At 45.5% G+C, this 23,196-nt stretch overlaps 2 protein-coding genes across 6 annotated transcripts; one reads left to right on the top strand and one right to left on the bottom strand.

Annotated features, from left to right (window-relative positions):
• Positions 1-6,627: 6,627 nt before the first annotated feature.
• On the top strand, positions 6,628-19,674 carry LOC120457032 (probable G-protein coupled receptor B0563.6). 5 transcript variants are annotated; one of them, XM_039644198.1, is made up of 8 exons: positions 6,628-6,732; positions 6,866-7,301; positions 11,604-11,767; positions 12,348-12,513; positions 13,761-13,914; positions 17,403-17,552; positions 17,881-17,974; positions 18,032-19,674. In XM_039644198.1, the coding sequence occupies exons 4-8, from the start codon at positions 12,370-12,372 to the stop codon at positions 18,849-18,851; spliced, it is 1,362 nt and encodes a 453-aa protein (XP_039500132.1). In that variant the 5' UTR covers positions 6,628-6,732; positions 6,866-7,301; positions 11,604-11,767; positions 12,348-12,369; the 3' UTR covers positions 18,852-19,674. The 5 variants fall into 5 exon arrangements, with proteins under 5 accessions (XP_039500132.1, XP_039500131.1, XP_039500133.1 ...); XM_039644197.1 differs by having other exon boundaries at positions 11,601-11,767; XM_039644199.1 differs by lacking the exon at positions 6,866-7,301.
• A 1,715-nt stretch (positions 19,675-21,389) lies between these two features.
• Positions 21,390-22,870, bottom strand: LOC120456039 (zinc finger CCCH domain-containing protein 13). Its single transcript, XM_039642610.1, has 2 exons — positions 22,391-22,870; positions 21,390-21,910 (listed from the first exon to the last, which is right to left on the bottom strand). Exons 1-2 carry the CDS (start codon positions 22,673-22,675, stop codon positions 21,617-21,619), a joined length of 579 nt encoding a protein of 192 aa, XP_039498544.1. The 5' UTR covers positions 22,676-22,870; the 3' UTR covers positions 21,390-21,616.
• Positions 22,871-23,196: the final 326 nt, after the last annotated feature.

Raw genomic sequence — 23,196 nt, 5'->3', positions numbered from 1 at the left:
AAATCGCATAATTGATGGTGGCATTGGTTGAGTGACAGGCGGCGCGAATTACGCTAATGGAACTGGACATTCGACATTGGCCATTGGAAATCGGAAATGGGACGTGGGGCAAATTTACAGCGGCATCGAAGCTCTGATTAATGGCACACTGTTGCAAGTTGTAAATTCGAAAAAAACACAAAAAAAAAGAAAAAAAACTTAAAAAGAAACGTAATCCCTGCATGGGAAAGTAATAGGACCACTGCTTCCCCAATCAGCTAAACGCACTTAATCCAATTACTTCAGGCAACGTGGAAGCATTGAAAGTTCGATTTGAATAGTGGAATAATTAGAGTGCGTTATGAAAGACATGATTTAGTTTAATTAGGATCCTTTGAGTCGAGTTACAGCTTCTGGGTAGCAGCCATCAAACACCACCACCCCTTTCTATCGTTGGCTCCACATTGCTAGGCACCCAATTTGCTATTCGCAGCTCCGCTGAATGGCTTCCGCGTTAGCAGTCCTCGTCCTGCTCGTCCTGCTCCTCCCACTCGTCCTTTCATCCTTCCTTCTCCTGCAGCTCGATGTCAATGAACTTGGTAAACAATTTTTAATCACATGCCTCGACACCAACGCCCGACTTGACGCCGATGCCAAATTAAATTGAATAAATCTCAGCACGCCCACGCGCCGCCAGCTCAACGGTAATGAAGTTGTGCCTGCTGTTCCCAAAGTCAGCTGCTGCTGATTTTGGTGGGCTATGCCAGTTTTCCCTTTTCCCTTTTCCGCTTTCCGCTTTCCACTGCCACTGTTTTCGCCACTCGGGTTTTCCCGCCAATTTTTTCTCTCTGTTTTTTTTTTTTTTTTCAGCGAGGCAAACAAAGGGCTGCGTGAATTGTGCCACGGCGTCGAAGGACGAGCCACGAGTTCAAAGGACGTCCTGCGTCAACACGCAATTGTTGACGATTTGCCAAAAGATTTGCCTCGGATTTGTGCTGGGTCTTTGGGTGGGCAGCACAAGTGGAAAGTGGAAAGTGGAAAGCAAAACGCGTGCTGGACAGCTTGTTGGACTCCACCTGCGTGGAGTTCTGTGGGCTCAAGGTTTTGGGCTTCGATCTCTGAATTCTGAATTCCGAGCTCCGGGCTCGCCGGACTCACCGGACTCACTTGACTCTGGACTGCGGGGTCAATGGACGACCAATTGGCCTCCGCCGCCACGTTGCGTTGCGTGTTACGTGCTATTTTTAATTGGCAAAACAAACGTGATTAAAGCATTTAGCAGCCAGATTGAATAATGAGTAATCGCCAGCGAAGCCGCAACAGCTACAACACGGCGAAAGCCAGCGAAACAGCAATTAGTGGTCACTGCGAGTCCAACGAGGAGCGATAACCACTAGCAGAACACCATCCCCTTACCAGTTTAGTCCCAGCGCCCAACTGCAAAACGAACTAGCAAGCTAACTGGCTAACTGGCTAACAGGCTTACTGGCTTACTACTGGCTAACTGGCCAAATGAGTAACTGGCTAAATGAGTAACTGACAGTCCGAATGACTGACGACAGCGCTAGGACTTTCTTGGCCCACCCGGCGTATGAGTGATATAATTGTAATTGAAAGAAACCGAAACCGAAACCGAAACCATGCTGGCATTACTGTACAGTGTGCCCCAGAAAATCTGGAAATTAAATTAAAACAAGCTTAAATGTCATATGGTATAAAATAATCAAATTTGCAACTAATTAAATCTAGCAATGCTAGTGCAATTAAGTCAAGCAGAGTATGACAACAGTTGTCGCAATTTTCTGTCACTGCACTTTGCTTTGACCCATTATCTTCAAGTGGCAAAAAATTTGATTATTACCGCTGCCAAGCAGCAGATGCAATCCGCTTTTAAGCAGCACAAAGCGAAAGTTTTGCGGGATTTTTGGGTTATTTTTGGGGATTTGGGGGAACCCTTAACATAATTAGTTGACAATTGTCTTGGCCTTGAAGTCATTGCCTCGACCACTTTGCCAGCCCCCTTTTTATTCAGATATAGGAATGGATGAGTGCCTAAACGAGCGAAATGTAGCCTTGAATTGGGGAAAAATGAAAATGGCTGGGAAATCCATTTACATTTTGGCTGCTCAACACGCTCGATTAACAATTCCAACAAAGCACAAATCCTGATCAGGAATGCAGTGCCAAGGCTGCTCCTTTCGGGGCATTTGGAAAACTTTTGAATGCATTTCAATTATTTTGCATGTTCATCAGATATGCAAACTGGGATTCCAGCCCGGCGACAGCGACGCGGGGCGCATCTCAAAAATGCCAGTCACCAGGCAAAAGTGCATTAAACAACTCAAGTTACGAAACATGACGATGATGGGGATGGGGATGTGAATGGCGATGGGGATGACGATGACTACGATGACTACGCCGAGGACGTTGACAATGCCAGCCCCGAACTCAGCTGAACTGAAGTGAACCTCGCAAAGGATATGCGATGGGCGGCGGATGGATGGATGGATGGGCGGGATGAGGATGAGGATGAGGATGAGTAAGAGGATGAGGACGAGGACGAGCGCCGGAATGAATGTACCCACACCGCATCGCACACTATTGATTTAATCATTCAAACCAGAAGAAAAGGCCTCACTGACCTGAAACCAAATACCCTGTAGCTGCAAGTTATGGCTGAAATGGCGTTATTAGCTATTTAAGCTTTACATATAAGGAAAAAAAACTTACTGAATTATAATTTCGGTTAAAATATTGACAAATCATTTAATACAATGTAATATGGTCGTTTCCGATGCCTTATAGAGTGTATCAATGGAGCTGGGACACTGCTAAGATGGAGAAGGGCTAATCTAAAGACCCAAGCCCAGAGCACACTGCCCAGAAGCCGTAGTAGGAATCAGCAGTGAGGAGCCAGCAATGCCAAATGTGGAACATGCTGCGTCAAGGCATTTTTGTGGCCAAAGTCACAAAGTCTGTGCCGGGCGAGCAGTGAACGTAGCAAAAACGGGTGACTGAGCGTAACTCAAGCGACAATGGCTCGGGGCTGGGGAGGATTGGCAGGAGCTCCAGAGCCAGCAGCACTAGCAGTACTAGCAGCACTAGCAGTACCACTGGGACAACGGAGGCGAAGGGGCAGTACAACAATAAGCAGCAAACAACAATAACTAACAAGAGCAATAACAACAGCCATCGAACAAGAAATGGAAAGGGAATGTGGTGCGAAAGCGACACGGGTGGCAGCGGATATGGCACGGCGCACAGAAATTCTTTTGAAAACTCTTTCACGGCAATTTCGCCAATCTTTTCCCTCTTCTTGTCTACTTTTTTCTATTTTTTTGTCTATTTTTTTTGTCTATTTTTTTTTGTCTATTTTTTTTGTCTATTTTTTTTGTCTATTTTTTTTGTCTATTTTTTTTGTCTATTTTTTTCGTACTTTTTTCTATCTCCTTTGCAGCCCCATATTACATGTCTCGAGCTCCACGGCAGGAGCATCCAATTAAGGGGCATCCCAAGGATTCAGCAGCTAGGTTCCCAAGTGAGCAAGCTGCAAAACTAAGAAAATGCCATAATACGCTTAATATAAAACTTTAATCAGGATATCGTTTACTTTTAAAGCAACGCGACTTTTTAACTCATGAAGACCAACTTCCAAATGTAAACTATATATCAAAAAGGATGCATTACATTATTTATTACTAACGAGGCCCTATGTTGCATTTTCTTGTAATTACGTTATAAACGAAACTTTAACTAAAATGGTAAACAAAAACGGACTTACACTAATTGGACTAGGTGTAGGTGTAGGTATTTCAAGAAACGAGAAAGAAATCCTTTGGCTTGAGTAAAATTCATCATCGGCTTGTTAACTGGGCCTACAACAATGAGTTCTTATGAGCTCTTACGAGCTACCCCATCGCCAATTTGTGTGGCGACCCTCGTGTCGCGAGCTTTGCCACTGACCTACTTACCAAAAAATGGCTGACTCGGCGCGGGCATGGAAAGAAATGGTGGTGGGAAATGGAGGCAAAAGGCGGCAAAAAAAGGAGGGAAAGCGAATGGCAAAGGAAAGGCGGCGGAAAAGCGAGTCTGTCTGCACAATGCGCTTGTTTGATCTGGCTGGACGCGAACGTGGACCAGGACTCATCGGAGGCATTTGGCCGATGCCAAAAGCTGAAAAGTCGCGTCGCAAGGCGACAATAATTGGCGCAAGGTGCCCCAGTCAAGGAAAAACACGCAGCCACATACACAGACAGTAAGACAGACACACAAACAGACAGACAGACAGACACACATACAGACAGACAGACAGACACACAGACAGATAGACAGACAGACAAATAGAGAGACAGACACTTAAGGCGGCCCACGGCTCACTGGGGCAAAAAGGACGCGGCAGGGTGGCGGGTGAAGGGTGAAGGGTTTCCGAGTGACAGAGATGACAATCAACAAAAGGACACTCACACACTCATTCACCATACACACAAGCACACACGCACACAAACACACACATGGAAAAAATGACAGGAAGCAGCGACGACAGCGCTGACTGCAACCGAAATCAAAATCAAAATGAGAATCGCAAAATGCAAAATGTAAAACGCCGCAAATTGCTTGTAGGCAACACGGACAACAACAACAACAACGACATCGCTGGCTACGAATGGAAAAATGGAAATAGAAGATGAGCGGAAAAGCTGAGCGGTACCACGATGAAAAGCGGTTACTCTAGGCAAACCGAGTACCGCTACTGCAACAGAGGGTTCAAGTTTACTCATTTAGTAAAACATTCATGACATTCAAACAGATAGTTGGACATCATTTGATAGATAACAGATAAATAAAGGATAACATTAATCCTTTGATCAGTAATAGAAGGGCTAAAAGTATGAAACATGTTCTACAAGGCATACTCTTTCAATATTTAGGTTTTTGAAAAAACCATTCCAAACCGAACAGTTCTAAAATCGCTTTCAATCTAGTGACTGCGTTTTTGCTCTTCTTTCGTTGGCAAAAAGGTTTGGGGAAGGGGAAGGGGAAAAGGAAGGGGAAACTGCAGCGAGATGGCGACCACATACACAGACACACACAAACACAGACCCAGGCACACACACACACACACACAAACACACACATACACACAGTGACAGTGGAGAAAACAGGGTGAAGGACAATGCGTGCATAACGCTTATTGAAATAGTTCTCAAGTGAGTTCGACGCTGGCGTCGACGTCGTCCTCATCGTCAACGTGGGCTTGCCAAATGGGCCGAAAAGGGTGGCCCACGGATGGGTGAGAGCTGGGGTGGCCCTTAAGGTGGGCCAGTTGGGAGGGGAGGGTGCTTTGTGCTAACTAGGAGGCTGCCATTTAATGCCCAGAGCCGAGAACCAAGAACTGAGAACTGAGAACTGAGAAGCGAGAACCCAGAGCCCACAACCAAAACCAAAACCAGAACCAGAACCGGTTGAGACAGCTGATATTTGCAGGCTGTGCCCGCCTGCAACTGTCTGTGTATTACACGACTGTCTCCCGCACACTTCCACTTCCACTATCACAATCACTACCAATACCAATAGCCAGACCACTACCACTACCAACAGCACTACCTCTATCAGTGGCACTACTTCCACTTTCTACTTTCCACTTTCGCCAGCCGCCTTTCGCTATATATCTGTTATATATCTGGTAACTGGTAACTGGTATCTGGTATCTGGCTGCCATTGCCGTGATTGTCAATACGCAATCCGTAATCCGGCGAAGGCTTAGGAAACCGAAAGAAGATAAGCAGCAGCTTACCAGCAGCAGGGCTGCTCCAGCTGCCTTCAGCTGCCAACTTTTCTGGGTGCTGGCCAAAGTGGGTGGCTATAGCTATGGTTATGGTACTGATTCTGATTCTGAATTTGGATCTGATTCCGATTCTGATTCCGATTCTGAATATGATGCTGCAGCTGGGGCCAACGCCATCTCGTTGTGGTATTTATATTTGTTTTGATTTCATGCGCTGCTGGCTGCTGGCTGAAGGCTGGCTGAGCAACCTGGCTCAGATTGTTTGCCCCCTTTCCTCCTGGCTTACATCACAAAACAAAACAAAAAAAAAGAAGAAAAAAAAATCAAACTAAAAACAGCAAGGAACAAGCAAGCAAACAAGCAGCTGCTGCAGCCATCCTGTTGATCAACCTCCTTGCACTAAAAGCTGGGAAATTTCAGCAGCACACAATGTTCCCTCTTTTCGATTGAAAGCCATTCAATTTCCCCGCTTTCAATTGGCCCATTCAACTCGCTTTCAATTTCCATAAGAGGAGGCGCGCCAGCCAGCTGCCACTCAGTTGCTCGTGGGCAGTCGAACGGCATGGATGTGTCGCAGCAGCAGCAGCAGCAGCAGCAGCAACAGCAGCAGCAGTAGTTCCTCAACTGGCCAACAGTCCGCCAACCAGCAGCAACAGATCACACTGCCAAAGTCTTCTGTTTTTTTTTCCATTTTTTTTATTTTTTTTTCTGGTTGCTGGAGGGCTTACAAAAAAGAAACAGAAATTCCAAAAGGGTGCTTAAAGTTTAAGTGGAGCTGCAATAATTGCATAGTACCGAACTAGTTAGTGGTAAAAAAAATTTTAAAAAAATATATAAAATACATATTTAAAAAAAAAAAGTGCGTGAGCTCAGTTTCATTAACGACGAGAAAAAAAAAGGGATTAAAAGGCGAAGAAACTTTTTGGCGCACAAAAGTAGGCAACATAAAGGCCAACTTTCCTTGCTGGGTAAGTCTATGTGTGTGTGAGTGTTTATTTGCGCTTTTGTGTGTGTGTGCGTGGCAATGCCTTAAGCCCTTTGCCAAACTGCAACCGCTGAACGCATTTAAGTGCAGATTTATGTTTTGCCTCTCTCACACAGATTTCTCCACATCGTGCACCACCATCATCAAAGTCACCCACCGAGCAACACTGCCAATTAAAGTTGCCACAGCAGCTGCCACACACACGCACACACAGTCACTGCCAAAAACGAAAAAACGAAGTAAATCGAAAAAAAAAGGAAACTAAAGTAGCTAAGGAAGAAGAAAAGACTTTGGCCAGCAGCTGAGTTGTATTCACTAGTAGCGAATAAGTTTTCGAAGAACCACTGCCACAGCAACAACTATAGACCAGCTTCAGCTACAGCAACACTACCAGCAACGACAACGACGACAACAACGACAACCACGACAACGATAGCAACAGCAACAGCAACAAAAAGAGAGCAACAGAAACAGCAACAACAACGTGTTGCTGCCACAAAACGCAGCAGCCACAACGAGAGCGTCATCTCTGCCCTTCGCACGCCTCTGCGGGTAAGTTGACATTTCATTTTCATTTTGAGTGCATTTTCCCGCCAACGACGACAATCCACCTTCACCCCTAACCCCAAGCCACGCCCCCTGCTTCGAGGGCGTTTATGTGTGCGTGCCAGTGCCGTTCTTAGTATTTGTGTGTGTACGTGTGTGTGCGTGCGAGTGTGTGCGAGTGTGTGTGTGTGTGCCGGGGTCAGCGCGTTATTACAAGTTATGTCCTGTGCCAGCAGCAACTCGTTGCTCGCAGCTCGCAGCTCGCAGAACGATTCGAATGCAGATAGAACAACAATGGCCCTGGGGCGCCCTTTTTTTTCAGTTTTCAGTTGAGCACCGAAAAACAAACCCAATCCACATCCACCAATCTCAATCCAAAGTGGCGGCAGAAGTCACGTTTTTCGAGTGGCAACACATTATTCAGAACCAAGTTTCCAAGTCCCCACGACCAGTTCAAACTGACAAACTCCGGCTGGCAGCTCACAGCTCACAGCTCGCAACTCACAGCTCAAAGTTCTCATAAAATGTTTGGGTCAAATGTTAAACGGCCATCAGCGGCATCAGCTGGCAGCAGTTAACAGCGCTCCCCCGGGAAGCAGCCATCGAAATATGGACTCAAAGTGGCCCGGGGACACGGAGAAAAAGAAAAAGAATCAGAGACTCTTAAAATGTGTTAAAAAAAAAAAAAACAAATAAACAATTAGGGCAGCTGGAGAAATGCAGCTAAAGTGAGAGATGATTAAAATATAAATTGCTTCCTTCATTTTCATGTATTATAAGTTAATAAAAGAAGTCACGAGATTAACACTTATTAAATCAATTATGAGTTTGGTTCCTTGAGGTTATCTACATATGTATGCTTTCAATGTTCGGAAAAACTATCGACTCTTTTCCTACACTAATAAAGATATCCCAATGAGATGTCAATTCTCCCCGTGCTTGTGCACATCCCTGCGACAGGACTATCCCTGCCAGGACACTAAGGACACACACTTTGCATGTTTATCTCGCTGCGGGTGGCCATCCCAGCGAAACGGCCATCGCCGTTAAGCAATTTCGATAACTGGCGAGCGACAACGTCAACTGGTCATGCCAATTTATGGCCAAAGTTGCTTTGCTCTGCCGTGCTGTGCATACAAATGTAAATTTAAATTGAAAATTAATCGGGCAGCGCAGGCGCTGCGCTCTCAGCGGTAAGTTTTCGATTAAGAACACGTTTGGCGCGACAAGCCGTCACACAAGAAATAGAAGTGCCACAAAAAAAAAATATATATATATATGGCCCAAAGCAGAGATATTCGCGGAGTTCGAGAAGTTTCACTTTCGGTTGCCCGGGGCTTTTAATTAAAAGCTTAATTGGAGGGCGGAAAAAATTAAATAAAACGATTGCGTAATTAAAAGCAAACAAAGCCGAAAAAATGCCAGTCGCCAAAAGGTGGTCAGCAAACAGAACATAGCAGCAGCAGCAGCAATGGCAACAGCAATGGCTACAGCAGGAGCGGCCATGTCCTGCCAAGGAAATTAAAAACTTAATGGTCAGAAAGGACACACATGGGAGGCTGTCAACGCTCAACGACTTTGGCCAACAAATGGCGCAAGTTTATCGTCTCGTCGTGTGTGCGTGTGTGTGTGTGTGTGTCCAAGTGTGTGTGCACACTTCGTGGGGCCACAGGGTCGGTGATTAGGCGGCAGCTCCGCCAGATTGGGCAACTTTTCCGACGGCAGCAAGATCGAAGTGGGAAAAGTGAAAGCGTGATTTAAAATTAACAATGAATATAAATGAGCGGTGGGTGACAAGGCGTTATTAACCAGTAAAGTCAAGAAAATACAATATAGTTTCTCAAACTTAAGATGGTTCATGAAAGAATGCAGTAATATATATTCTTTCACCTTAATTTGGTAATTTCATTTTTTACCCTACTCCCAGCTATTTTTTATACATGCACCACATATGTTTTAAACACACCTTTCCCATTTCAAACCCACTGTACTTGGATTCTTGCCTGCTCCCGGATTCTGGGAATCTACTTAAACTTTGTCTTGAGTTGATTTCCTTTTACAGTTTGCTCATTCTTGTTGCTGGAAAAACTTAATTTGCTCTCTGCCCAAGTATGGGTGTCCACATGAGTGCGACTGTATCTGTATCTGTATCTGTGTGTGTTTGTGTGTGTGTGTGCGTTGTATTCCGGCTGACAGGGCTTGTCCTGGTAGCTTGTCACTAGGGCCACATCATTTTGTGTGTAAATTAAAGACCCGGTAGTCCAGAACCGCCAAGAAAGTAGACAAACTGTCCACTCGCACACAGCGACATATGGCTGCGCACACACACCGCTACACAGATACACAGATACACAGATACACCGATACACACAGTCACATGCACACATGCAAGGATATTCATCTATGTCGCACATCGTTAAGCGCTGCCAGTTTGACTTAATTTGCGTTAAACTTTTTTGTTAAACATATCATTCGCCTGCCAGGCCCCGGCCGCAGATCGCAAATATAGAGGAAATGGGCGGTCCCCTTTCCCCGCCTTCCCCCTGCACCAAAAAGAAAATAACCAAACGTGAAGCGGGAAATGTAAACAAAGGCATTAATCATGCCAGCACACATGCGGCAGCAGACAGGGATAGAGATAGATGGATCGCTGTGGAAAAAAGGATACGAGAGAAGGCGGAAAAGCGGGAAAAGCCCTAGCAGGTCCATTAAGCTACGCTTCGGTTTTGCCTTTTGCCATGGCTTTCCCTGATTTTTTGTCCTGCGTTTCGGTGGCAAGATAAACAGGCCAAGTCACTCTCACATGGCGTTCTCCCACCCGAAAAAACCCCTGGCTACCCCCATGTTTGTTTAAATGACAAACTGCTGTTTGTTAACCGAATAAAATGGAAAGCCAAGCAGAAACTACAAAAAGTAAAGAATACAAAAAATACAACAAGCAGAAGCGCAAAATGTAAAACAAATCCATGGAAGGGTTTGGGGTGGATACGGACCTGCCCACAACCGAACCGAACCGAACTGAACCGATCCGGGCTTCTATTTATTCGCCAGGCAAACTAAACCGCAATAACTGTAAGTGCTCGGCAAACAGCAGCGAAAGCGAAGAGCTCGAAAACCAAAACCTAACAAGCGACAGTTGACAGTCGACACCCACACACACGCATCCACAGGACACTGCGGACCACACTGAGCCACCCTGGAGCCACCCTAGAGCCACCCAAGAGCCATCCTAGTCCCACCTTAGAGCCACCCTAGACCATGCCACAACGAGGCAGACGGCAGTCGGCAGTCGGCAGTCGGCAGTCGGCAGTCGTGTGTGTCGGACTGGTCTGGCGAATTATTATGATAATCGCAGGCATAAATTATGCCTGAATCCGACTTCGGCCGAGAGTGAGACACCCACAGAATCCCGTACTCGGTGCAGGTGTGTCTGCTGGTACAGTGAGCACTCTCGACAGGCACCGTGCGTTACTGGCTGGGCAAATCCCCCAGCTGCTCTTGCTTACGATGGCTTTTATGTTGTGCCTTGGGGAAATTAAGTTTGTGTCATGTTTTGTGTCACACCACACTCGCCACTCACCGCACACACCGCACACACCACACACACCACACACACCGCAGCTCAAAGCCAGGTGTTCGGTTCGAGTGCTCAGCTTTTCCCCCAAGCGCCCACAGTGCGTATGCGTGATATGCAAATATGCGCTGCTCCACCGTCCACTGTGCAGCACCGCCGCCGCAAAAAGTGCTGCATACTTGCGGGCTGCAACCCGAGGCTTACAACAACACGCTTTTTACCATTGCCATTCCATCCTGACACAAAGCCATTAACGGGGCGCGCTGTTTGCCCTTAAAGCTCACTTTTTGTTTTCTACACTTGTATGTGTATATCTGCCTGCCCTCTCATTCTTCTTCAACCCAACTCCCTGACTCGGGGGCAATTTATCAAGTATTTTATACGAATTTCAGCTGCCTGTCAACGTTGATTTTAGCGCTTAGCCGCCGGCGTTCGCGGGGAAAGGGGAAGAGCGGAAGAGGGGAAGAGGGGGAGTGGTGCTTGTGGGAGTGGCGGGGCGCAAATAAAACACACCTGTTGCCGCAGCCCACACGTCAATAATAATACACATACACATATGCGCGCAGACTGTGTGTCCTGTGTGTCCTGTGTGTCCTGAGTGTCCTGTGTGTCCTAAGTGTTCTGTCGCATAATAAAACACCGCCTGGCGAGGACAGAAGTTGGTGTGGTGTGGTGGCTAGGGAGCAGACTTGTAACCTCATAACTCAGCATTGTTCTTTTCCCACTCGCAGCAGATTCTGCAAGATGCAGCAGCATGCCAGGATTGCCAGGATCGCAACCAACTCTGCCCGGGCTTGTCACCGGCAAAGATTTTACGAACCCAATGCCGAAGTACGCTGGCAGCACTCCGAGCACTAAACAGGCTGAGCGGAGCCACTAGCACCCCGGATCCGACCAGGTATATCTCAACCTATACAGTACTCACTTATATATAGATATATAGATATATAGCGTATCCTGATTTCCCCTCAGCGCTTCCTTGGGCGCCTTTTTTATTTTCCCATTCACTGGCAACTTATTTACGGTCCGCAATTATTTCCAGCATTTTATTTTTACGTCTCTCTGGCAGTTGCTTTTCAATTTTTCGTTGATTTGTTTGTGCTGCGCGTCGGCAATCAAAGTCCCAATTGTTACGCCAACTGCCCCGCCCCCTTATCTCTTTGTGCCCCTTAGTGTATGTATGTGTGTTTGTGTTTTGTGTTTTGTTGTTTGTGTTTCTTTTGCTCTTTGTTTTTATCGCGCTGTGTACAAGTGAACGCTTCCGTTTCCGCTAGTCGCGTCACAGTCCGTTTGCCCATCCGACCGCCGAGCCGCCCACTCTTCCTATTTAAATTACATGGCAATCGGCAGCATGCCAGAGCCAGCCATTCATTCATGAGCCTGTCGACTGCGGGACCCCACTATTTTTACACGCAATTTCTTTGGGGGGGGGCTTGCAGGCGGGCTCTTTACTTACACAAATTAAACTCGATTCGCAGCGGCGGCAACAGCAGAGGAACTATGATAACGAGACTCTACAACACCGAAGAGGATCCCGCCTACTGCTCGTTCATCTGGGGCTCGAATCTCACCAGCAGCGCCGATGTCCTGGCTGCCAATGCCACGTCCGTCTTTAGCAGCGACCTGAGGGACGACTTCTATCGGGTGAGTGCGTTTTTTGGCCATTCAATATTCAGTATTCAATAGTGAATAGCTGCTGCTGATTCCTGGCCGTTTGTATGTCCTGTTCTGGTCCAGAACAACACGCACCTTGGGCCAGTTAGTTAGTTAGTTAGTTGGCCTGGCCTTCGCACAAAGGATGCCTGCTGCGCAGAAAGCAGAGAAACTGTTGCCTACTTTCGGGCGCAGCGGGTAGTGCCATTCTGGAATGTTTCTAACCAAAAACCAGGGCCAACTGGTGGGGAGCAGCTCGTTTCAGGACACAGCAGGCTCAGCTGCGTGGCCTTTGTAGCCAGGACAGCCAGTTGCCAGGTCCCCTTTCACGCTTTAAGCTCGTGCCAACTCTTGGCCAACAAATTTAAGTTTAAAATGAAACTCTTTATGTGGACTGGGTTGCTCAAACTTTTTAGACAGAGAGTTGTGAAAATCAGCAGGATGCGCTGTGGTTGCAGAAAGCTTGAACGACGAACTAATAGGAAAAACCCCTTTTTTTTAATACTAAAAATGTTTCAGGCTGTATAAGTCGTAAAATGGTTACCAATTGTAATACAACAAGAACATGATATTTTTAATATTTGCAACTTTAAATATCTTATTGAGAATATATATTTGCTGCTTAAGTGCTGTTACATAGCATGTTTAATGGACAAAAAATAAAAATTTTTGTTTAATTGTTAGACACATTTTTTATGGTTCTGTTATACAAAAAGCGTTTTTTTTTAGACTTGAAAATCATCTCACAACAAAACGTAGAGCGTTTTCTTGTCAGCTCGCGAAGGCCAAAAGCCTTCATCTCACTAATGCGGGGTACTAAAAGTTGACCTGGCTGGCTGACAGACAGCGAAAAGCTGCTTTGTTCGCAACTCTGGCTCAAGGCGAGCAAATGGGCGAATGCAAAAATAGAAAACAAAGCGTGGCACATTGGGGTGGCACATTGGGGTGGCGCACACATGTGGCGGCAGCAAAGGAGCAAGTGACTCAGGAGCCAGAAGAATGCGGCATGCGAGGCATGCGTACGTATATGTATGTGTGTGCATAAAAAGTCACAAAATAAAAGTGTCAAGTTGACTATTGAATTTTTATCTACGCCAGCCCATCCGAGTGCCAACAAAGCGGGCGAAGCCACAAAGAGATGATTTACGAGCTGTTCCTATTTCCATTCCCCATACCCATACCCATACACACACACACATACAGCAATGCTTACACCCACTTGTTTACTATCCTTTCAGGATGTGGAGGATCCGCGGACGGAATCGCTGAGGGAATACTGCTACGGCCTGGTGCTGCCCATCATCTGCGCCATGGGCATCATAGGCAACGTGCTCAACCTGATTGTGCTCACCAGGCGCAACATGCGTGGCACCGCCTACATTTACATGAGGGGTAAGTACAAAGGCACACACACATATGTGTGTATGTGTACCTCCTTCAGGAAGTCCTCGACCACACCCACTGCAAGAGTGGCAGAGTTCCTATAAATTATATTTTCTAGGATATTTTTCTGAGTAACTGATGAATTTACAAACTCAATAGTTGCAAATGACAATGTTTGCGCTCGTTGCCCAAAATGGGGTGTCGTTTTTTTGCACTAATTACTGCATGCTGCATTTATGATTGTGAGCATTCACAGGAAATATTCCACGCGAAAATCCAATGTGTCAATTATCCTTCCATCCTTGTGGACAAACATCAGCCGTTTGCAGCAATTATAATAGTATTCATTTTCAGGAAATCAAAGAGCACGATATTAACGTCGCAATTAGAAACCAAATTTGTGCCGGAGGTAAAATTCTTTTTAAATTTCACACTGCTGCAGTTCATTGTATTCAGGTGTCCGTTTGTTAGTTATCATTTCTGCATTTGATTAGAACGTGAAAAATTACATTTTCTGCAATGTGAGCAATGTGAACAGTATCAATTTTGGTTGTTAACTCATTCAGCAAACCAGCTGCATTGAATTTAATTTGGCATTTTTGACTACATTAATAGGTGAAATATTGAACAATGAGCGTGTCCATCAAACCTAAACGGTATTCCATTTCCAATTAGTGCAGGCCTCAAAATTCAGCATAATTCCACTGCTTTGTAGATTCGCAACGCAGTCAAATGAATTTAGGTTGCCTCTTGATTAGGCCGTTTTGCAGCATTCCTCAGAACAACCTAAATACCATGCTCATTTCCCATTTCGAGTATGATTGGCGATAACCCATATTGGATTTTTGGCCGAAAAAGAGACACACTCGTACGTCTTCGCCCACGCAAACATTGGATTTCCTCAGCTTCATTGGCATTCCGTGTGAGATGGAGATGGATGTGGATATGGATGTGGATATGGATGTGGATGTAGAGATGGATATGGAGGGCAGGGAATTGGGCTCGACTCTTGACTGATTGCCAAATTGAGTTTCGCTTTAGAACATATGTATTTCGTATTCCCCATCGCCAACGTCTATTGGCCATTGTGCCTCAGAATTTATTCATTAACCTCGCCGATTTCTGGCAAAATTGAAGCTGCCACAATGCGGCTAATGTATGCGTACCGTCGTATTCCTGTGTATTTGTATTTGTAATCGCGTGTGTGTGTGTGTGTGTGCGTTTGGAGCTTCATTGAAAGTTATTTCATTAGATGAGACCGGTTAACCCCGTGGAAATTTATGCAGAGCCACTAAGCCCCAGCCACGCCCATCCTCCGCCAACTTTCTGCTGTATTAGACAGCATGTCAACTCTATTAGGCACTCGTTTGCTTTATGGCGCTTTAATTGATTAATGAGCACCACTTCCGCCACTTTTCGGGCGGGCGGGAAAAAGGCAACTTTGTCAACGCCGCCACTTGCTGGTAATTTTTTAGCCTCGACTATCACTCATGGTGGGCCTTCTCCTATTCCCACACCTCTCCCTACCCATGCCAAAAAAAAAATAGAAAAGTAAAGGCAGCGAACAAGGAAAACAGAAACAGGCGACTCACTTTACTTGTCATGGGGAAATTCCGCTGGAGTCGAAGCGGAAAATACCCTGGGTTAGAAGGGTTGACCAAACAAATTGGTGGCCCCGATTGCAGAGGCACATTTTAATCAACCGAATGTTTATATGTTAATAAACGCGGTTCATTAAAGTTCTTCAGAGTTCCCTTAACATATAAAACCGCTTAATATGTGAGTGACCCCGAAAAACAAAACGGAATTATTATCTTCTAAGAAATTCTAAACTTTTGATTAGAAACTGCTATCGCTGTTAGATCTGGATAGGCCACCTCGAGGCGCGTGCCCAATTACCGCCCGATAAATCTTCGGCTTTATGACCTGCCATGGGCCAAAAGTGTGTGGCCGATCTGACTGGAATTTTAGTACCCCATAAAAGGGTATGGGTATTGGTCGAGGAGGTTTGGCAGGATCCGGTGGAATGGTGCCAGCAAGATGTGAAAATAAAATGTAAAATGCTTCAAATGTAATACGGATGCTATGGCAGCATAATTGATTGCCCTTTCGACTGCTGCCTCAGCCAACAAAAATGGGTAAATAGGCAAAAAGGACCTAGAGTTGTGCCGAAAGAAGGGGCAAGTGGGCAAAAGGGGAAACCCGGCGGAGGAACAAATGCAAAGCGAGGAGACCCTTTGGCTGCTGACTGACTGAAATATCACCAGCCTCAGCTCCTCGGTGCTGCTGCGCAAGTGGCAGTAAATAAAAGTTGTGAGGAGCCTCGACGGCATGAGTAATAATGACCGAAATCAGAGCACCACCACCATCACCACCATCACCATTGCCCAACGCGCTGCTCATTTTATTAAAATAACAAAAATATTTTGCCGCTCGCAGCCTTTTTACGATGCCCAACCGACTGGCGGCCCATTTGTTATTTGGCGGTCATTGCCACCAAATGGTGTCCTGTCGCACGTCCTTGCTCCTTGCTCCTTGTTCCTTGTCCGTTCCCTGTGCTGCGGCAACTCGTGTGCTTCGTGTGTGTGTTTTGACCAAAGTTATGCAGCTGCGGATGGGCAAAAATGCTTTATTGCCAGTTGGGGAATGCCAAAGTGGCAAGAGGCAGATTACCCGATCTTAGCTGTTTAAATAACTTTAAGAGACACAGAGAGAGAGAGAGAGAGATCTGGCTCGAAGCACTCCATCACTGATCCAGCGATCCGTTAAGCCATGGCAAGTCCTTCGAATGAGATGCCAGCGCTGACAAGGCAAACACTGGAGATTTGTATAATGAGGGGGTTGTGGCGCTTGTGCAGTTTGCCACTGATGGGCAGGACACTTGTCAGGCTTGGCGCAAACAAAACTGACATTTATATTGATGTGTCCCTGTACCCAATTAGATGCCCATCATTATGAGAGCAGGCTCTTTCCGTTATGTTTTTTGGGCTCGGGGAAGTCATATATCGAACATTAGGCCTTCTGCAGGGCAATTTTGCGGGAAGTGACGCAGCAGAGGGACGCACATGATATTAGTAATAATGTAATTATATGGTCATAAACAAAATAATAAATCAATAAACAACACACAACACACACGCACACGCAGGCGGCACACGAGTAAAAGTTATCACGGAAAAATAAAGAAGGAAAAATGGGAGGCAGAGCAGAGGAAGTGAAGAAAAGGAAACCGGAAAGGAAAGCCATTCATTTGGCCCCGCGACTCAAGTGCCGTTGTCTGCGTATGCGTATGCGTGTGCGAGTGTATGTGTGCGTGTGTGCGTGGCAGGACTTCCTGTTGCCACATGGACGGAAACGGCGCCATAATTATGCCATAAAGCCAACCATAAAGGACATTTTTATAGATTTGCCCGAGTTAATCCCTTTGTTGTTCCACTCGCCACTCGCCACCGCAACCCATCCCTCATGTCCTTTTTCATACTTTCACATCCTTTCAGCTTACTCCACCGCCGCCCTGCTGGCCATCGTGTTCGCCATCCCCTTCGGCATCCGCATGCTGGTCCACAAGGATCGAGGCCAGTGGGAGGAGTTTGGACCCGCCTTCTACACCGCCCACTTGGAGCTTTATTTGGGCAACGGCTGTTTGGGTGAGTCTCGGATTTGGGATTTGCAACAGGAAGAGCTTTCAAGGCTCCAAGCTCCCTGCCAAAAGGTTCTACGGTTGGACTCAGCTTTAAGTATAGCCGCATGTGATTTTCTACTAAACAACATATGTATAAAACAATACGTTATGAAACAGTTTATGTACCATAAATGGATCATAATTTGTAGTACTGTAGTAAAAAGCTATGTATTTCTTTTACGAGCTATGCACTGAAGGACATCTGGCTGAATCTATAATTGCATACGTCTGGATACCTCGATAAACTCAAAGTTATTTGACCATATTAACATGCAATTTTATCCCATTTATAGGCATTGGCGTAATGATGTTACTAGTGCTGACCATCGAGCGATACGTGTCCGTGTGCCATCCCGGATTCGCTCGACCAGTGATGGGACCACCTGGGTAAGTCACGTTGAATAATCTAATCTGTAGACGATCAACTTAACTAATCCGACCTAGCGTTGTGGTATTCCTCACCTGTTTGGCCACCGTTATCGTCTATCTACCGAGCATCTTTCGCGGCGAGCTGATCAAGTGCATCCTTGGAACGAGTGACGTGTATGTGTACTTGCGGCGCGACAACACGATCTACCAGCAGACCATCTTCTATCGCATCTACAAGATCATGCTGGAGGTGATCTTCAAGCTGGTGCCCACGCTGGTCATCGGTGGCCTCAACATGCGCATCATGATGGTCTATCGGCGGACCTGCGAGCGCCGCCGCCAGATGGTGCTCAGTCGTTCGCATGCCCACGGACATGGCCATGGACATGGACATGGACATGGACATGGACACGGCTATTTGAAGGACGACGATCCGCGTAAGTTCGCCGAGGAGCGGCGCCTGTTCCTGCTGCTCGGCAGCACATCGATTTTGTTCCTGGTCTGCGTCTCACCAATGGCCATACTCCACATGACGATCGCCTCGGAGGTCTATCCGAGCTTCCCCTTCCAGGTGTTCCGCGCCAGTGCCAATCTGCTGGAGTTGATCAACTACTCGCTGACCTTCTACATCTACTGCCTGTTCAGCGAGGACTTCCGCAACACCCTGGTGCGGACCATCAAGTGGCCGTGGTTGAAGGGCAAGTTCTGCCACCAGGCCGAGCACGAGGTGAGTGCCAGTCCACCGGCCACAGCCGGAACCGTAGCGGTAGCCGGAACCGGAACTGGAACCGGAACTGGCAACGTTTCTAATTTTCATCCGGCAATACCGGCGCTGACTCTAACCCCCGCAGAACCAGAGAACCGGACCCGGTGTGCCAATGGCGTGCTTCACTAAGGTGGACAAGGGCCATCACAAGCACCACATAACCACCACCTCGGGCCTGGGACGATCGAGTAGCATTTAGCCAACGCCCACCACCCAACAACAACAACACCACCACCACCACCACCCATCCGCTACTCGATATCCGAACTCCGTTCTCCGTTCTCCGAGAACCCAGAACTCCCAGCCCAGAGTAACCCCACTACCATCCAACTCCACAACCGTCTCCAACAACAACAACAACAACCAACAACCACACCACTACCACCTCCACTTCCCCCCAGGTCGTCGAGTGTGGAGGGCCCCTTTCTCTCGCTTGAGATCCTGCGGCATTCGAAAGTGTTCATATATCGATAAGCGAGCAAACGATATACGATACGATATACGATAAACAATTTACGATTAACGATTTACGATAATTAATATCCAGCGCCACGCATTGCGTATATAAGTGTCTGTGTATGTGTGTGTTCCTGAAACATATATATTTAAATATGTATATGGATAACAATTTTTTTTGTAGCACTAGAATTAGGGATTTGAAAAGCATACTTAATCACAAACGCATCAGATATCGATAGGTAAAACCAGTTCGACTTTCGATCAACACTTGCGCCCAATGAGTTCACCACAAACAACGCGCGGAATGTGTATGTCGCAGGATCGAGATCCTTAAGCCAAACGTATAGCTGCAGATATGATAGTTTCGTCAATGAATAGCTTGCTTACCATAATGATAACAAAAGAGCTCGTATACTCTAGTATAAAATGCATCACGCAGACAGAAACAGGAACAGGATCAGAAACAGGAACAGAAACAGAAACAGGAACAGAAACAGGAACAGAAACAGGAACAGAAACAGAAACAGGAACAGAAACAGGAACAGAAACAGGAACAGAAACAGGAACAGAAACAGGAACAGAAACAGGAACAGAGCAGGACAACAACAGACAGACAGGTGAGACGGAACAACAGCGAGAGAGAGAGAGCTAGACGATTATGATATATAGGCATACAATACTTATATATACACTTGCATACATCTATATGTGAATGATATTTATGTAAACGACGTATTTATGTATACACGCGCGTAACTTTAAGCGAATATATTTATATATGCATATATGTATCTATTGATTATAGCATTTAAGTGCTCGCAAGAGGAATCCTGATCCCGGAAACCCGGTCCCCAGATATTGATTCAAATTCATAGATGGTGGATATCTGAGCCCTTTCGTCTGACGAAACTGTATTGAATTGTTGCGTGAATTGAGATTGAATTGTTAATTGTTAAGTTAATTAATTGTAGTCGCACTACTTATAGTTCTATTTTTAATTCTAGTTATAGTTCGCGGTCTAAGTTATCTAGTTAACTAGTACAATTCGCCCGCCCTTGGTTGTCAGTCTGAAAGGGGAGGTCCTGATCCCCAAGGAGACCCTTGACCCCTGAACCCAGGCCGAATGACCCCTTGCAGCACGCGTAGCTAACTTAACTAAATGTGTGTACCTAGTATTAAAACAAAGCAAAGCAACCGAAACTGTTCAGTGATGTCTTTTTACCCAGCGCCCAAGGCTAAGCTACTGAATGCATTGCAGTTATCTCAGAAATATCTAAATGTTTATCTACCTAACGATGGATCAGGATAAGCGATATCCTTTGAACAGTATATGAATGATGAGTAGAGTAGAGGCGAAGGAGTGGGTCAAACCTTTTAAAATTCCACAGGAGGTTCGAGATTTTAAATCCAATTTGGCAACGATTTCACTGAATTAATCCGGAAACAAATTCTAAACAATTGTAGTTGAGACCTCCTTTCAAATTTTAATAACATGTGCAATAATTCTTTGAATTTCTTCAAGGTATTTGACAAATATTCCAAAGTGGATAGAGCCTTGGGCAAATGAATAGGAAGTTAATAACTTCAAATGCTTTGAATACTAGTTTGTAATGTGAGTAAACACATTTTTCACAGATCTACTCACTAGTCGTTACAAAACAAAACAATAAACTAGCCAGGATATCGACGAATATCCCTGCATGTGGCAACTACTTAAAGGTGAATAATCACATTGAATGAACGTAGATCCTTTTGTTTTCGTTTTCCAGAGCTCAGCTCAAAGCCAAGAAAGAAATTAACGTTTAGGAAATTAGATGATCGAATTGAAAAAAAAAGGAGAAAATTAAATAGAAAATTTGTGAAATTTGAAATTTGAAATGAGAAAAGTCAGGCAACTTGAGGCATTTAGGACACCAAAAATCCCGGAAATCAGAAAAGGCAGCACGATGGCAAACTAAGAATATCCATAAATAGAGTCAGAGCAGCGTGAACGAAGGCAGATGGAGTTTAAACGAATAAACCATTCAATTCAATGCATAACTTACCATAAACAGCATTCAAATATCCGATACGAATAAACAATTTTAATTGGTGTCAAAGTTCAATGAATAAAAATCTTTAGAAAAGCATCCGAAGACTTTCATTTCAAATAACAGGGAATGGAAAATGGAAAACAGACGATGGAGTATTGTATCCAAAAAAAATCTTTATTACTTAAGTATTATTAACAGGAAAAAAAATAAAGTCGGTTTGTAAAGGCGTGGGAAAATGGAAGAGCAGCGCGATCATCACACAGCAGCAGGAATAATACCGAATCGTCCTTAAAGCTATCCCTTAGACTAGTCTCAGTTCCCGGACTTCTCTCTCTCTCTCTCTCTCTCTCTATCTATCTATCTATCTCTATCTGTTGCTAGATAGATTTTGGGGAAATCCCATTACCAAGGTCGCCACACCACCATTCGCTGCTGCACCAGCTCCGCCAACTGGCGCTGCCTCTGCCGTTTTCTCTCGAAGATCTGGTGGCGAATCTTCAGCAGGATGCTATCACGTGGCGCCTGCCCAGTTGCTCCATGGGATTTGGCGGTTGAGGAATGCTGCAGCTGCTCTATGAACTCCAGGTCCATCTCGTGCGGCGGCGCTGCAAAGTGCTCCTTCTCCGGCAACTGCTCCTGATCGTTATCCTGATCGACCGCTAGATTGCATTGGTACTGCAGCTTGAAACGCTGACGCTGATGGCGAAATTTCGGGAAGACATCGATTAGATATAAAGTCTATCTCAAATATGTTTACTAAGCTTGATTTTCTTTCATTATGATTTCTACTATACTTCTGTTAAATTTTGAATTAGTTATTTCTACTATACTTCTGTTAAATTTTGAATTAGTTATTTCTAATATACTTCTGTTAAATTTTGAATTAATTATTTCTACTATACTTTTGTTAAATTTTGAATTAATTATTTCTACTACACTTTTGTTAAATTTTGAATTAGTTATTTCTACTATACTCTTGAATTAATTATTAGAGTCACAAAATGAAATTGCGATTTAATGATGTGTGCAATATAGTTTAATGTTGTTTAAATTGAAATCTCTTCGCTTGCAGTATAAATTATAATGAAAGATTTTGCAATGTTTACTTTACATTAAGTGAAAAATATATATAATTATGCGGAAGTTTTTAATAAACCCTTTTCACATTGAACTCACCTTTTTTCGCGCCGCATTCTCGGCTAGAAATCTGCAAAGCTGCTGCAATTGCTGCTCGGCCAGCTCCTCCTTATCCTTCTCGATGTGGCTCTGATTGTGGCTGTGTTGCTGATCCGGCTCCCGCTCCCGCTCCCGCTCCCGATCCCGATCATCCACCATGTGATCCTCGAGGCGGCGCTGCTGCTGGCGCTGCTTGATGGCCGCCTGCACCTTGCACCTGGTGGCCGAGCTCAGGCTGAGATCCATGCTGCGTTGCTGCTTCAGTATCTTGTAGATGACGCCCATCGAGGTTGCTGGCTCTGCGGCTCTGCTCTGCTGTGGGTCCTGCGATCTAACTAACTCCGTTCTATATCTATATATTCCCGATATTCGAGCGCGTCGAGCTGCGGCGGAAGACTGTTTCGAAGCACTCGCCTGCCACGTCTTTATATGTGCTCTCTACGGTTTTGTTTGGAGATCGACTCTCCGGCGGATTAAAAATAAAACATAACTCGTGGGCCCATGTGTTACTGGTTCGGGGTTTTCTCCTTCTTTCTCCTTTTTTTTTTTTTTTTTTTTTGTATGATTTTGAATTGTTCGCTTGCTGGTGCGGCACATTGCGCGCCAAACTCGAAACTCCCGCTTTATGGGACATTGCTCAAGTGGAGTCGATTCTATTTTCTGCTCTCATTACAATGCCTTTTAGCAGCCCAACAACGCACAACAACACACAACACATGTGGCAGCGCACCAACGCCGCACAATCGCCCCAAAAATAGACCCTCTCCACACAGCTGCAACACTTTCGCTGCTGCACCGACCGCTGC

The sequence above is a fragment of the Drosophila santomea genome, chromosome X (genome assembly GCF_016746245.2).
Source record: "Drosophila santomea strain STO CAGO 1482 chromosome X, Prin_Dsan_1.1, whole genome shotgun sequence".
NCBI lineage: Eukaryota > Metazoa > Arthropoda > Insecta > Diptera > Drosophilidae > Drosophila > Drosophila santomea.
Note: the sequence above shows the minus strand (reverse complement) of the source record. Positions and strands in the feature narration are given on the sequence as shown.